The following is a 14,544-nucleotide window of genomic DNA, read 5'->3' as shown; positions in this document are numbered from 1 at the left end:
GAGGGTGGGATGTTCTGCGAGAACAGCATTGAAACAAGTATACTATCAAGGGTGAAACAGATCACCAGCCCAGGTTGGATGCATGAGACAAGTGCTCAGGCCTGGTGCGCTGGGAAGACCCAGAGGGATGGGGTGGAGAGGGAGGCGGGAGGGGGGATCGGGATGGGGAACATGTGTAAATCCATGGCTGATTCATGTCAATGTATGGCAAAAACCACTACAATACTGTAAAGTAATTAGCCTCCAACTAATAAAAATAAATGGAAAAAAAGAAAAAGTCAGCCCACAGAATGGCGAAAAGTCACCTATCTAATAATGATCTAGCAGCAAACCAAGGCCAAATCCTCATTGTCTCTGTCCTTAAATTTCCACCATGTCTTATATCAGTACAGTTGAATTCCATCATCACCATATATAATTTTAATAAGATTTGTGTCTCATTAGAGACACATGGGTGTGATCATAGGTCCAGTTAGCCTCCAAATAGTGTCCTGTTACTATTTTCAAGGGGAAATGAAATTCAAGATACTAGATAAAGCAGTTTAAAAATAACGTGAAGCCTGACAATTCCGGATATGTTGATGAGCAAAAGTACATTAAGTTCACATCATATTCAGGTGTAAAGTACTTTATGTTACATTGCTTATTTATGCCTCAGATCTTCAGTGGCCCTTTTCATGTGAGGTAAATAATAGAAAATTCTTGGTGTGTCACCTATCTGCTTCCAGCCAATCGCAAGCCAGAATTGTTTCCTGTGTAATAATAGGGTCTGTTGTTGGGAGAGGGGCTGTAAGTAAGACTTACAGGATACAGGGGGCCGCATATTAGGGCTTCTCGGTTGAAGCAGAAAGAAAATTGGTCTGGTTTGTTGAGCATTTTCAGATTTATTTTGAGTTCTTACTCCAGAAATGTACAATCCTGTCTTTTCAATTACAGGTTTTAAAATGTTAGTGATGTTTAATACTTCTTAAAGTCACAGCCTTAATGATTGCTTTTACTTTTTATGAAAGCTTAGTGAGCTGTGAAAGAAAAATTACCAAATATTAAGAGGGAGAGAATTTTGTGAAAATGTCATCAAGGTTTCCATCACCATCTTTACCAATTTTCTTTTCACCTGGGCCAGTTGACTTAGGTTCCGTAACAAGTTCCTCTTGTTCACTGAATGAGCTAGACAATATTTCCCATCTTTTAAGGAAAATATCAACTGATATCAATGAAATTAAAGGGATGAAAGCAGCGATTTTGACAGTGGAAGCAAATCTGTTCGATCTTAATGTTAGAGTGTCACAGAATGAAGCAAAAATTTCATCTTTGGAGGTTAAAATGAATGAGTATTCAACAACATCTGAAGGCAGCAGACAGTTTGAAGATCTTCAAGAGGAAGTAGATTTTGAATCACAGTCAAGGACTACTGATGTAAAAATAATTGGCTTCCTTAGAAACATTGAGAAAGGTAAATTCTTAGAATGTGGTATCATCGGGTAACTTTTATAGTTTTCATATGGAGGTAGCAGGTCACAGAGAACTTGAATTTTTCGTGGACCTTTAATGACAGAATCTTGTACATGATTTGTCTTAGAAACCCAGACCTTAGAATTCTATCCTGTTTAGTGGATCTCTAAAACTGATGTTTTGAAAAGGTTAGAGGGGTGAAACAAAACTTGAAATGTGAGAGAATGTCTTCTTTCATCTATCTATTTTGTGATATTACTTTAAAATGTGTAATTCTTTCAGTGTTCACTGTTTATGCTAAAGAGATCTGTTAGTATTTGAATTGGAACAGCATACTTCCTGTAACCTAATAACACGTCAGTTTCCCAGGCAGTCCTACAGGAATACAACTTGGCTAAATATCTGTTTCAGGTCAGCTCCTGAGGATTTACTGTATTTTCAACCATGGTAATTTTGGAAGAAACTAACATTTTGGGGAGCAGGGCATATCACTAAGGAGTAATGTAGTGTAACTTATATTTAAAAGAAAAGAGCTGATAAAAATTTGGCAAATTTTAAACTTTTTAAAAAACATCTTAATGAAACATGACAGTTGGTAAGCAGCTGCCAACTTAACGTGCCTGCTCTGAGTGAGCAAAACTGTCCTTGTGAAACTGACAGTAGATTTACGAAGCGTTAGTTTGCACAATCTTCCTGATACTTCAGTGGCATTTAGAACCTTGTCAACTACGTCCCCTCCTACGCGTACTGTATCCCTTGAATCAGCAAGTGAGGCCTGAGTGTGCTGCGCACTAGGCCGGGGACGTTTGGAGAAGTATGATGCCCTCGCGAACCTCAACCTGAAGATAGAAAACTCAGTTCCATGTCTCTGTTTTGTTTTGCAGTGTAACAGAAAATTGTGAATCCATTTAAGAACTAACACTCTAGCTGTGTGTCTTTTCTTACAGGATATCTCAGTGCTTGTTCACGTGTTCTGTGGTATAGGACCTGGACGGCAGCGCTCTGTCTCCTTTGTGCATTGTTCTCTGTGCCCATCCAGGCCTGCAGTTTCTCCTTTGGGAATTCTATGTTCTGCGGTGGGGGCTGACTTACCCGCCGAGAGCTCGGCAGCAGACGGAGACCCTCCTCGCGGGGATCTTTCCGCCGGCTGTCGCCCGTCTCCCAGGGAGCCAGCCGAGGGCCCACGCAGCTCCTCCCGCTGGCTTCTGCAGCCCTTTGCCTTTATCACTGTGCTGGTCTCCAGTCAAGGAAACCAGCTTCCAGACAGGGAGAACCGTGGTCATTTTTGGTTTAACCTGAGTACAGGTTTCTGTCTTACAGACCTTTGGTCTAGGATTATTATTAAATTGTATTGTGAAAGCTTTAGTTATTTTAAAGACTTTCAATTAGGAACCCAGAAAGATTATTTTGGTCTTAATTTCTGGGAAGCACACGTGCTACTATTGTTTGTTTTTCTTCAGCATAGTGAAGTTTTTAAATTTATGTTCTAGGAACTCAACAGAGGCAGTTGTTATCCCGATTACAAATTGACCCCGTAATGGCAGAAACTCTGCAGATCAGTCAAGGTTGGTAATAATATTAAATTTTCTTTTGTAATCCAGCATTTTTCAGCTGCTATTTCCATTCCTTACACCTCATTTAATGTATCCTGTATCTCTTAGATCGTGCCCTAAGATGCTACATTAAGATCTATGAAAATATTTTAGGGCCAGGAGTCAGGATCTGCATTTTCTTCACGCTGTGTGGTGTTTACATTGTTTACCTCATGCAGAAACTTGCTTCCTGTGATACCATTTCACCCTGGTCCCTAGAAACCGTTGGCTGCTCATGCCTTTGCTTTAGGGACCTCTTGAATCCTTACCCTGCGTTTCATTGAACTTTGTCCATTGCTCTGAACTGCTTTTGTGTTCTCTGGCCTGTAAAACCTTATTCTCACTCTGACTTCATGTTACAGTATTGTGGCCAGGTGTCCACCCAGAGCTTGTCATTCTGAGAGCTGCTGTAGCTTGCTTACCTGTCTCCCTGACCCCCAGCACACACAGGCACATACCGTGGGCTCCCTCAGCTGCGGCGAGTGCCTTGTTCATGTCTGTGTTCCCAGTGCCCGGCCCCTGCCAGATGCGTGCTAAGTGCCTAATAACTGCTGAATAAATGAACGGAGCCATTGGATCCCTGGAGTCTTAAATTCAGATCCTGTTTTTTCTGTTTTCTCTAAATCTGCCTGTTGTTGGAAGCTCTGGTTCCTCGACTGCTCCGTATCGACTCCTAACTGAATTTTCCTCACCTGTGTTCAGGACTCCACAGTCAACGATATTCCCTTACCCTTCCTGGCCTTCTACTCAGAAAGGTGTGCTTATTCTCTCCAAGGATTGCCTTCTACCCAGATGCCAGACGGTATCCAGTTGGCAGATACTTCGGTGTTGACCCCCTTCTGTGGCTTTCCTCTCCCTCTCTCTGGCCCCTCCCTTCTGTCTGTGAAAGTGTTGAGATCCTCTGCATCCTTGATTTTGCCCTCTCATTTCCCAGCATTCCGTCCTGCTTCTGCATACGAGCACTTTCATTCAAGATGTTTGGTAGCTGAGGTCACTGTGTGTGTTTGCATCATCAGTGCTTGCGCATTTTTTGTTTCCTTCAGTTATTTTCACCCATGGTGCGTATCCTGTTTGCATCATGCAGTTCTACAAGGCTTATGAGTGAGCACATCCTTTGCCTCCCTCCCACCACTTTTTGTTATTTCTGAGACCCCTTTGTTTCTGTGTATTCCTTTCATTTTTTTAACACCCTGGTTTTATTTTGTGTACTCTGTACTTCCTTATTTTTCTGAAGATATTAAAGGTGATTTTGGACATTTTCTTCCCTACCTTATTGGTCTTGTTTTCTCCAGGTGGTTTTTTTTGATCACTGTCTTTCACGGTAGGGGTTCTCAGATGTCTGAGGATCCTTGGTTGGCTTGTATTTGAGAGTGGGGCACTTAAGCTGATTGGCCTTTTGGGTTCATTAATTAGAGGATGAGGTAATGGACTTTTGACTTTTGAACGTAGATCCTGCAGTAGAAGAGTGGTTTGTCTTGCCTGTCTGCTTTGGCGGTGCTATGATGTCTGTGTCTTTGAGTCTTTTAGTTTGGTCAGCTTTTCCAGAGAAAGATTGTTCCAAGTAGTAGATTGGGTGCCAGGGTTCTGGGAGCTCAGTGGGGACGGGACTCAGGGAGGCACCTCAGCATTAACTACTGTGTGATGTTTACTGTACACACACGCACAGACACACACACAGACACACAAGGCACACACACACATAGACACGCACACACATAGACACGCACACACACAGACACGCACACACACAGACACACACACACACACTCAGACACACACACACACTCACACACACAGTTTTCAGAATGGTACTTCTTGCAACATGGCTGGCATTCATTAGTCTAGAAACCCTGTGTTTTTACCTTTTCAGGAGTCTAAAGCTCCACTTTTCTCCAGGGGAGAAGTGGTCAAAGACTATCAGGAAATCTAACTGCTTTGTACAGTTTTAATAGTACGCACTGAGTTGATTTTGCACCTTTCTGTCAGACCTTGATGCTTCATCCGCAAGCCTCTTGAGCAGTGATCAACAGGAAAGCGTATCTCCAGTTATCCAAGTGTCTTCCAGGCTCGAGGCAGGGGAGTAGCCGCGGCAAAGATCGCAGAAGAGAAGACCAGACACACAGGGTTCAGGGAGAGCCCCCTGCTTCTGGGCGGACCCTTGAGCCGCTTCTGCCGTGCCCTGCCTTCTCCCAGCCCCTTCCCATGGCCCCTGTGCTGCCCCCGCCTTGGCCTGGGAAGAGTCTTGGGATCCATATCTCTTCATTGTTAGTTGAAGACTCGGCTTTTGGAGATCTACTTAAGTTAGTTTTCCACTTTCAAAATGTGGTTACCGCCCCCGACATGGAACGTTCCCCCTGCAGTGGAAGTGTAGACTCTTCACCCCTGGAGCATCAGGAAAGTCCTTGGTTGTCTTTTCTTTTACAATTATTTTCTTTGTGAGGTTTTTTGTTGTTGTTGTTAATTTAACCCTTTACTGACATTTTATTAGCGTTTCAGGAGGGTACAACTGTGTGGATTCAGCCTGTGGTCCTCACCCAGGAGATGTCGCTAACTCTGCCATCTGTCTGCTCTGCCTGACCCAGAGTCAGGAGTCTTGAAGGGGTGACAGGAGGCTCGTGTCGAGAATACAGCTGTGTTCTGTGCACACTTCTCTGCACTCTGATGTGTGGCACTGACATTCCCGTGATTTCTTCCATCTTCAATCTTCTGGCTTCTGGGACTTCACTGTCTGTTCTTCTACTAGTTCCTTTTCCATCTCCTTCAGTTCCCTTCCTTTCCTGCCCCTTAAAATGTTACCTTTATCCTGTGTCTTGCCCTGAGTATTATTTTCGTCTCGTCTGTATTCTCCTGAGATGCAGGCTAGTAGAACTGCTGTGCCTCTAAGAGAGGAGGGTGGTGAGGAACCGCAACCCGCGGACTGAACTCTGGCCCCTCCGTCTGCTAGCTGTGGGACGTGAAGCAGGAGGACTCTCAGTGCAAACTGGGCGTCTGCAGCCTGGGAAGGAACTGCTTCCTGGGCTCCCTGAGGATTCAGGGAGAAGATAGCCGCACTGAATATGTACAGTTGATCACATGTTCTCATCTCACCATCAGCAGAGACTGTTTCTTACTTCTTTCCCCCTCGTAATAATCAAATCTGAGTCTTCAGCTTCTTTCTGAACACCCGAGAGTCGTGCAGAGATCTCAGACTGCAGAAGTCTGAAACAGGTGTATCTCTGCCCACTTCTAAGCCTGCTCTTTGCCCTGTCCTGACGCATGTTCCTCCCCCTCTCCTCCTACCCTTGTCTACGGCGCTCCTGCCCTTGCAGGGGGAGGCAGGTTTGCCTCCTTCCTGGGACGGTAGCTTAAAATGCACCTCCTGTGACTGCTAGTGCCCACGTGAGTGTGGAACGTGTCTCCTCTTCCTCTAGGTGTGTGAGAGGATGGCAGCGTGGGCAGTGGCCCCATGGCTGAGATCTGGGACTCTAGTCCATTCCTACCACTGTGTGTTTTTCTAAAAAAAAAAGTGCTCATATCAGTTTACTATTTTGAAACCCTGGTTTACTTATTACTTTTGACCAGAATCCAAGCTCATCGGCACAGGGGCACGTACAAGATCCTTTAGGCCTCAAGCCTTCTTGCTGCTTAATCTATTCAGCCTGCCACTTGTGTCCATCTATTTTTTCTATTGTGTTTTTTCACTTGTGTTTTTGTATTTTTTTTGTTTGTTTAGGTAGCACAGTGCTCTTAGGTATTCATTTTACTAAATGAGTGAACCTGAATAAGTGTCCTCTGAACTTTGGTTTCTGTTGCCTGTTAATTTAAAGAGCAATACTGCTTACTAACGTTAGTCAGTGATGCCTGTTGAGGGGTCGGCAGCCTGTGTCCTGGGCTCCAGGTCTTGGTATATTTTATAAAGTAGTCGAGCTTGAAAATTACATTATAGGTGATGTGATCTGTGGCTGCTTGTGTTAAAGTTCAGTGTTATCCTTGCTGTGTTTTTATCAATGTCTATTCATCTTAAAATTCTCTTTCAAAGTAGTCTGTCTTCAACCAGGCAGAAACTGTGCCACTTTTATTGTTTTCATCAGGGTGTGTTCTGTTCTGTAAGTGTGCAAAATGAACAAAACAGATTTTAGAAAGAGTTTTTTAAAAACAGCATTCTTATCATAATTCAAGGGTGCATTAGGACTCTTTATTTGTTTCTAGAAAGTATTATTGCACTTTTAAGTTTATATTGTTAACAGTATCCCGTTGGGTGCCTCGTGGAAGAACCTTTTATGCTGTAGGCAGGAAGTTCATTCGAATGCCTTGGTAATATGCTGTATGAGCAAGGAATGCGTGACTTCTTTGAAAAGATGTTTGGCTTAGAATTGCAGCCCTGTTCCTAAGTAGAACCATTGTAATTTTCATTTAAAATAATTACAAATATATTAAGGATTGACATTCTTCTCACGTGTGTGATGTTGGGAATGCAAGATATATTCAAAAGTAAACATGTGTGGCCAATTTTTTTGGCTCAGATTACTATGACATGGAATCCATGGTCCATGCAGACACAAGATCATTTATTCTGAAGAAGCCAAAGCTGTCTGAGGAGCTAGTAATGGCACCAAACCAGGAGTCGGGGATGAAGACTGCAGATGCCCTTCGGGTCCTTTCAGGACACCTTATGCAGACACGGTAGATGGATTCTTTTTTTTGTGTAGCTGATGTGTGTTGGTAGATAGTGGAGGTTAACCACTAGCGCCCAGCTCCCTCCTGCCCGTCCTGGCCCCTAGAGTAGATGCTGTACTGATGGAGAAGTCAGGCCGTGTATCGTAAGGCACACCCAGTTTTCAAAAATCTCAGTTCATCTTTCTTATTCAGAAATCTGTTATCATACAAAGAAGTCAGTATCTGATTTAGGTCTTTTAATAAGATTAATTTCTTTATACATATCCAGGAAATGAAATTTTAAAAGCCAGATGATAAGAATTAGATCTCAGCAGAGAGTTAGCAAATTGGGTTGGGGTGATTATTGCCGTAGATAATGGACTGTTCTGTAAGGAAACAAATGTAGAGTTAATAAGCTTAGTGTAAATATAGAACGGCTGGCTGGCTCTTGTGTTCTGAGCATAGATGCTGAGTTTTCCATTTGTTTCCATATGACCCTGTGAGGGTCAAGTGGGTGTCGGGGTCAGGGCTGAGGGAGAGCGCCCTGAGGGCAGCCTGAAGGGCTGGTGTTGACGCCACAGTGATTGGCCGTAGTCATCGTGTGTGAGTAGGAATCCGCTAGTTGTCCCTGGGAGTCCTGTCAGGGCTTGTGTGTTAGTGAAGGAGCCGCAGACCAGTCAAGGCAGTGATAGTGTTTTGAAGAGCGCTGTAGGAGGCTTGGCTTTTTGTGCGTTTCCCTAATTCTGTGGTATTTTCTATCTGTCTGGCAGAGATCTTGTACAACCAGATAAACCTGCAAGTCCCAAGTTTATAGTGACGCTGGACGGTGTCCCCAGCCCCCCGGGATACATGTCAGATCAAGAGGAGGACATGAGCTCTGAAGGAATGAGAGCCGCCCAGCACCCTGCAGCCTCACACGGGGGACTCGCGGGTCTCCTCCGCCCGCAGCACGCCCGCGTGCTGAGCAGGCAGCTTGAGGACCCAGATGGTAGCTTTGCAAACGGTGTGTGGGGGCTCAGCCCGCCCTCTCAGGGTGCTGGCCTTGTGGAGGACGTCTGTGCCGTGCGTCTCTACCTCAAATGAATATTGGTTGGAGGTCTTTTATTTATAATTTGGTAGTGGCCTTTATACTTCTTTAGACAAAATGACCAATTGAATTTGAAACTGTTTGTCCTTTGCGTGTACTAAAATGGAGTTCCACCATGGAGGCCAACAAATACCTCTCTGTGATGCTTGTAAAGGGTGAATTCGTGCTTGGTGCCTTGTTTAACCTTTTTTTCCCATTTAGAAACTATATTTGTGATATTCCCCTTGAACCAGCAGTAGTTGGTTACTCTGGTAATTAGTAATTAACTTGACAGAAAACTCTATTTGGATTTTGATGTCATTTCTACTTCAGTGAAATTCCCTTGAAAGGAGTTTCTTATCTAATACTTCAAAGTACTTCTTGGAGGTTTAGGAAAAAACCTTTTGTTTAAATTAATATAGAGGCATAGTAGTAGAGATGAACTCAGTTCAGATAGGGACATGATTTTAGGCAGATGAACGCTTCTCAGCAATGCTTCTCTCACTGGATGTCAGGGGCTGGTGCCTTGAGCGTTTTCATTCTTGATAGAGAATTCCAGTCACATTCCTCACAGCTTATAAAAATTTTAGGAACACCTTCATTGGCAAGGGAGACAATTACTGAATATTAAATATGAAGAGCATCAAAGAAAAAGCAATAATGAGTTCTGAAATTTTCCCATAGTAATCCTTTTCTTGTTAGAGATACAACAATGTATTAAATACATTTTTTAGTCACTAAAAACATAGTAGCGTTTAGGGGGAGATCGTCAGTGAGCGAAGGACTTATTGCTATTATCTTGAACAGAGTGGACTGCTGTGAATCAGTTTTGGTTGGTGGAGTGAGTTGTAAAATCTGACTTTTCTTTCAAAGGAAGAAAAATTTTAAGTGTTAATAACAGAGGTGATAACAACTGCAGTAGACAGGCAGTTCAGATTTCTTGACCCTGTATGTTCTATTTAAAATATGAGAAGATTCTGGTGTTTTTAGTACTTTGGATTTCAGTTTGGTAGTTTAATTTTTGGTACCTTAGGGTCTTGTTTAGTTGCCAAGTTGCATCTGACTCTTTGCGACCCCATGGACTGTAGGCCACCAGGCTCCTCTGTCTGTGGGGTTCTCCAGGCAAGAATCCTGGAGCGGGTTGCCATGCTCTCCTCCAGGGGATCTTCCCACCCCAGGGATGGAACTGGCGTCTCTTGCACTAGCATGTGGATTCTTTACCCCTGAGCCACGCGAGAAACGCAGTTTCGGGTCTGATTTTGTTTGAATGTAGACGTGCACGAGCAGCTTTCTTGGCATCTGCGTCGTAGCAGTGACCCTCTGGGTGGTGGGAGCTCTCGTCAGCCTGCGCGGTGCTGTGGCCGTCAGGGAGACACCTGTGGGGACGGGGAGCCGCCTTCATCACGGCTTCAACCTGGGCCTCTCGGTTTCCCGCTGCTGTGCAGAGATGGAGCTCTGCAGTAGCGGGGCCCGGGGCGGCCGAGAAGACTCCCTCAGGAGGCTCTCGTCTTGCCCGCTCTGCCCGCCCGGGTGGGGGTTTACTCTCCGTGGCTCCCTATCCAGTGTTTCAAGGATGCCACCAATTGCAGCATCTGTTTTAAGCTACTCTGGCTGGCCTTTCACAGGAGCACAGATTGTATACTTTACAATAAAAAGTGAATTTGCCTCTTAAAACTTAAACAGGAGGAGTGTTGATAGCTTATGAAGTAAACGTTAGAGAAAACCAGAGTTGTGAGCTTTGTGTACATATGATGTCATTTTTTCCTCAGAAAGATAGTTTCCTTGTACAGTGTTTAATTTTAGTATTGCTCCTTAGATCTGTCGATAGCTCCTTCACTCCATTTTCCAGAATCCCCTGCTCTTGGGTATCCGTTGATGTCTTTCCCTTGGTCTGGGTCTTGTGCATGTGCTGGAGTTTAAAGTATGTTCTCTGGAGGGGAAGGCGAAACACAGTTTCTCTGCAGGAATTATACATCAAAAAATTGTATTTGGAGAAAACCCCTCCTTCCAGACCATTGTATTTTGAGACTAAGGATAGTTTTCTATCCTGGAGCTAGGTAACGACCTTCACTGTGTTTAAAGGCACGTGGGCATGGTCTCGGTAGCTTTCCGGGGGTGCTAATGGTGGGCTTCAGGGCTGGGCTCTGTGCCGTGTTCTTTAGGAAGACGGAGGTGGGTGCTCTGGAGCAGGAAGTAGTCCTCACACTGGCTGTGGAACTGTCTGTCTGTCTGATGGATGGCCTGTGCTACATTCTTGTTTCCATGTATCACAAAGCTGTAAGGAAGACAGCTTCTCTTGGTTTAGATGAGGAAACAGAAGTTCAGAGATGTTGTAACACACTCCGAGTGTCTGGCTCAACCATCAGCGGAAGAGCCAGGTTTGAGCTGCAGGAGGACTCGGTGGTGTGGTTGAAGTGCTGTTTGCTCTCATAAACATTAATCAGAAGTTTGTTAGTAAGACCCTTGATTCTTTTTTTTTCCTAGGGTGTCTTGGGTCAGTAGCTGACATCTCATTATGTATGGTCTTTGGGTGTTACTTGGTTTATTCTGTGTTTTAAGTTTCAGTTAGTTGCTGTCATTTATAAATTAGATGTCATAGGGGACTTCGCTGACCACCCAGTCTTTGGGACTCCCCGCTTCCTGGGTTCCCTCCCTGGTCAGGAGCTGAGATCGCACGCGCCGCACAGCTCAGCCCAAGAATAGAGTTGAGTTTAGACCCCAGACGAAAAGGTGTTTGTCTGCCTGAGTCGGGCGGCACTGCTGCCGTTTTCTCTCGTCGTTGTCGTCGATGGGGTCGTTTGACCCACCCCGTGATGGGTGAGCACCTCGGGGTCACACGTGCGCTCTCCAGGCCGCTCTTCTGAGCAGGCTTCCTCCGTGAGGCTTTCTGCCATCGGGTCCCCTTGCCTCTGGACAGCCTCACTCTGATCTGTTAAGTGATCCTCTGGGCCCCTGTAGGTCGGATGACATTTGTGACTCTTAGGCAAAACCTTTTCCTCCCTTTGTCCATTGATGTGAATTTATCACCTGTACCTAGAAAACTGTACATACCTCGGTGAGTGGGAACACTTGTTTTTAGACACCAATCATCTTAACCTGAATATGAGAATTCGTTTACATTTTTTATCACCTCGTGTTTTCAGTTCCCATTTCATTTTATTGGTTCCCTAGTTGACACTCTTTGCTCTTTTAATCTTCATTCAGCTGAAATAATTTTGAGACTTGGGATTTTTCGGGGAGAACTGACTCTTGTTGAGCATCACTGTCCACTTTCCTCTTCACAGTGAGAACACTGTAGTCTACTTCCTAGTAATCTTTTGTAAGATTCTAGTTTTATTATTTGGACTCATTTGTTTTGTGTAACTGTAGACATAGAAGAACGTAAAATTGTAAGACTGGGTGTTGAGGGAAGTTTACTAAAGGTGTCATGTCCTAAATCGGCCATAACGACTGAAAGACTTGTAACTTGTTCCCCTTTGTAGCTGAGATGAGCGAGCTGAGCGTGGCGCAGAAGCCAGAGAAGCTGCTGGAGCGCTGCAAGTACTGGCCCGCCTGCAAGAATGGGGACGCATGCCCTTACCATCACCCCGTGTCGCCGTGCAAGTGAGTCGCGCAGCCCGCTCCTGGCTCTCAGGTCCCCTCCTGGGGGCGCTTCCTTCTGCCACCCTTTCCTGCGACTGCGTGCAGCGGGGGGACAGCACACGCTGGTGTCCGAGGGCGCGGCGGCAGGGCTCGCCTCTGTGCCTCTTGAGATACCAAAACTCCTGGGATTCTTTGAGGATTCTGTGCATTTAAGGAGTGACAGACAGGTCTGCCTTGGAGTACAAGATGAAGCAGGGCAAAGGCTCACAAGAGTTTTGCCAGGAGAACGCCCGGGTGGTAGCAAACACCCTGTTGTGTAGAATGTTACATAGCCCTCAATTACAGAATAAACGGTGTCTCTTCTTGTCACAAGAAACACCTCTCCCTTTCACGGTGACTTGGCTTGAGATGAAAATCTGTTAATCCCCCGGGCTTTGAAATAGGCATGTGTGTCCTGTTTTGATATCTGGCATCATTTAGAAATGGGAATTTGCTTTTTTTTTCTTGTTACTTCAGTGTAACAAGTAGTGATGGAATTAAGAGTACAATGGAGCATCTCTACAAAAAACCATGCATTTGGGAGATTAAATGTGAATAATACGTTTTATTTTGTTTTATAGAGCCTTTCCTAATTGTAAATTTGCTGAGAAGTGTCTGTTTGTTCATCCAAATTGTAAATATGATGCAAAATGTACTAAACCAGACTGTCCCTTCACTCACATGAGCCGAAGAACCCCAGGACTGCCTCCAAAACCAGGTCAGTGACTGTGCGCTTCTGCATTTGAGTGAAGAGGGGAAGATGACATTTTGTGACTGTAAACTGAATTAAAAAATAGTTTGAGATCATCGTGTAAGAGTCCGTTAATGAGTTTACAGAACAGGTGTGTCCATTCTATAGCATTCTAAAGTATTTTGTCTTGACTAATGAATATTATAAATCTCCCATTTTTTAAAGTAGTTCCCATAAAAACACCTGCAGACTATACTAAAAATTATTTTGCCAAATCTCATCTCTGTCCACAGTCACAGCACCAGCACCGCCTTCCAGTAGTCAGCTGTGCCGCTACTTCCCAGCTTGTAAGAAAATGGAGTGTCCCTTCTATCATCCGAAAGTAAGAACTTTCATCTTCCCAAAAAGGAATTGAGTGGCAGCTTGTTCAAAACTATATTGTCTTCCTTTTTTTTTTTTCCTTTCCCAGTTTAACTTTTCTGTTAAGAGTTGACTTCATGGTTTTTAAGACCTGTAAGTTATTCCCTAGTTGTCCCTGAGCCCGTGTGCGGCCCGTTAGGCCAAGTCATCTGAACCGGTTTAATGTTAGTGGACTAATCTCCCGTGGCTGACCCTGGTGGCTCAGACGGTAAAGAATCCGCCTGCAGTACCGGGGACCCAGGTTCAGTCCCTGGGTCAGGAAGACCCCCTGGAGGAGGACGTGGCAGCCCACTCCAGGATTCTTGCCTGGAGGCTCCATGGACAGAGGAGCCTGGCGGGCTGCAGTCAGTGGGGTCACAGAGTCGGAGAGGATTGAGCCCCTCCCGGGAGGGGGCGCTCCCTGCTGCTCGGCGGGTTCCGCTCTTCTTTGCCCTGAATGTGTCCCCCACCCCACCTCGTGCCAGGCCGGAGACGCTGGGTCCAGTGGTACCTAATGGCGCCATCCCTAGTCCATCATGTATCCATGGTTCTAACGTCTGCTCTAGAGATCGGTTGGGGTGTCTCCAGCTGCCTAGCTGCTTGGCATGAATCACCTTCTCTTTGGAACGGCAGCCTGGTGGCCATACTTATGAAAGGCCTTCAGTTCCCCAGCTGTGGTTGGACACAGATGAGGGTGAAAATGGGAGGGTGCTGGGCAGGATGGGCAAGTGGTTATGACACGGATGAGAGGAATCTGTGTTACATGCTCAGGTTCCTTTTGAAGTTTACCTTGTTACTCTTCAATCAGGATTTTGTGTCTTGGCGGGGGTTCCTGTTTGAGGGCTTCAGCAGGAGTAAGTAAATGGGGACGGTCCGCATCTGCTGCCCCATCGCCCTAGGGGCTGGTCACTGTCAGCCAGGCTGCTGTGGGTCCTGCATTAGCTTTGCAGCGGTTGAAACTGCTCTCTGTCTTCAGCACTGTAGGTTTAACACGCAGTGTACGCGACCTGACTGTACGTTCTATCACCCCGCCATTACTGTGCCACCGCGACATGCCTTGAAATGGATTCGACCTCAGACCAGGTAAA

At 45.2% G+C, this 14,544-nt stretch overlaps 1 protein-coding gene across 9 annotated transcripts in view; it reads left to right on the top strand.

The window, feature by feature from the left end:
* The window catches only part of ZC3H14 (zinc finger CCCH-type containing 14), a 39,974-nt gene that overhangs the window by 23,234 nt on the left and 2,196 nt on the right, over nt 1-14,544 (top strand). For 3 of the 9 annotated variants that reach the window (XM_061156482.1, XM_061156480.1, XM_061156479.1), the window contains exons 10-16: nt 2,943-3,017; nt 7,547-7,706; nt 8,450-8,682; nt 12,228-12,348; nt 12,948-13,084; nt 13,351-13,439; nt 14,433-14,539. In XM_061156482.1, coding sequence (XP_061012465.1) covers nt 2,943-3,017; nt 7,547-7,706; nt 8,450-8,682; nt 12,228-12,348; nt 12,948-13,084; nt 13,351-13,439; nt 14,433-14,539 — 922 coding nt within the window. The remainder of the gene's footprint in view (nt 1-2,942; nt 3,018-7,546; nt 7,707-8,449; nt 8,683-12,227; nt 12,349-12,947; nt 13,085-13,350; nt 13,440-14,432; nt 14,540-14,544) is intronic. The other 6 variants (XM_061156483.1, XM_061156481.1, XM_061156485.1 and 3 more) reach the window with 3 other exon arrangements.

Source organism: Dama dama, chromosome 12 (genome assembly GCF_033118175.1).
Source record: "Dama dama isolate Ldn47 chromosome 12, ASM3311817v1, whole genome shotgun sequence".
Lineage (NCBI taxonomy): Eukaryota > Metazoa > Chordata > Mammalia > Artiodactyla > Cervidae > Dama > Dama dama.
The sequence above is the reverse complement of the archived record's forward strand: the minus strand, read 5'-3'. Positions and strand labels throughout refer to the sequence as shown.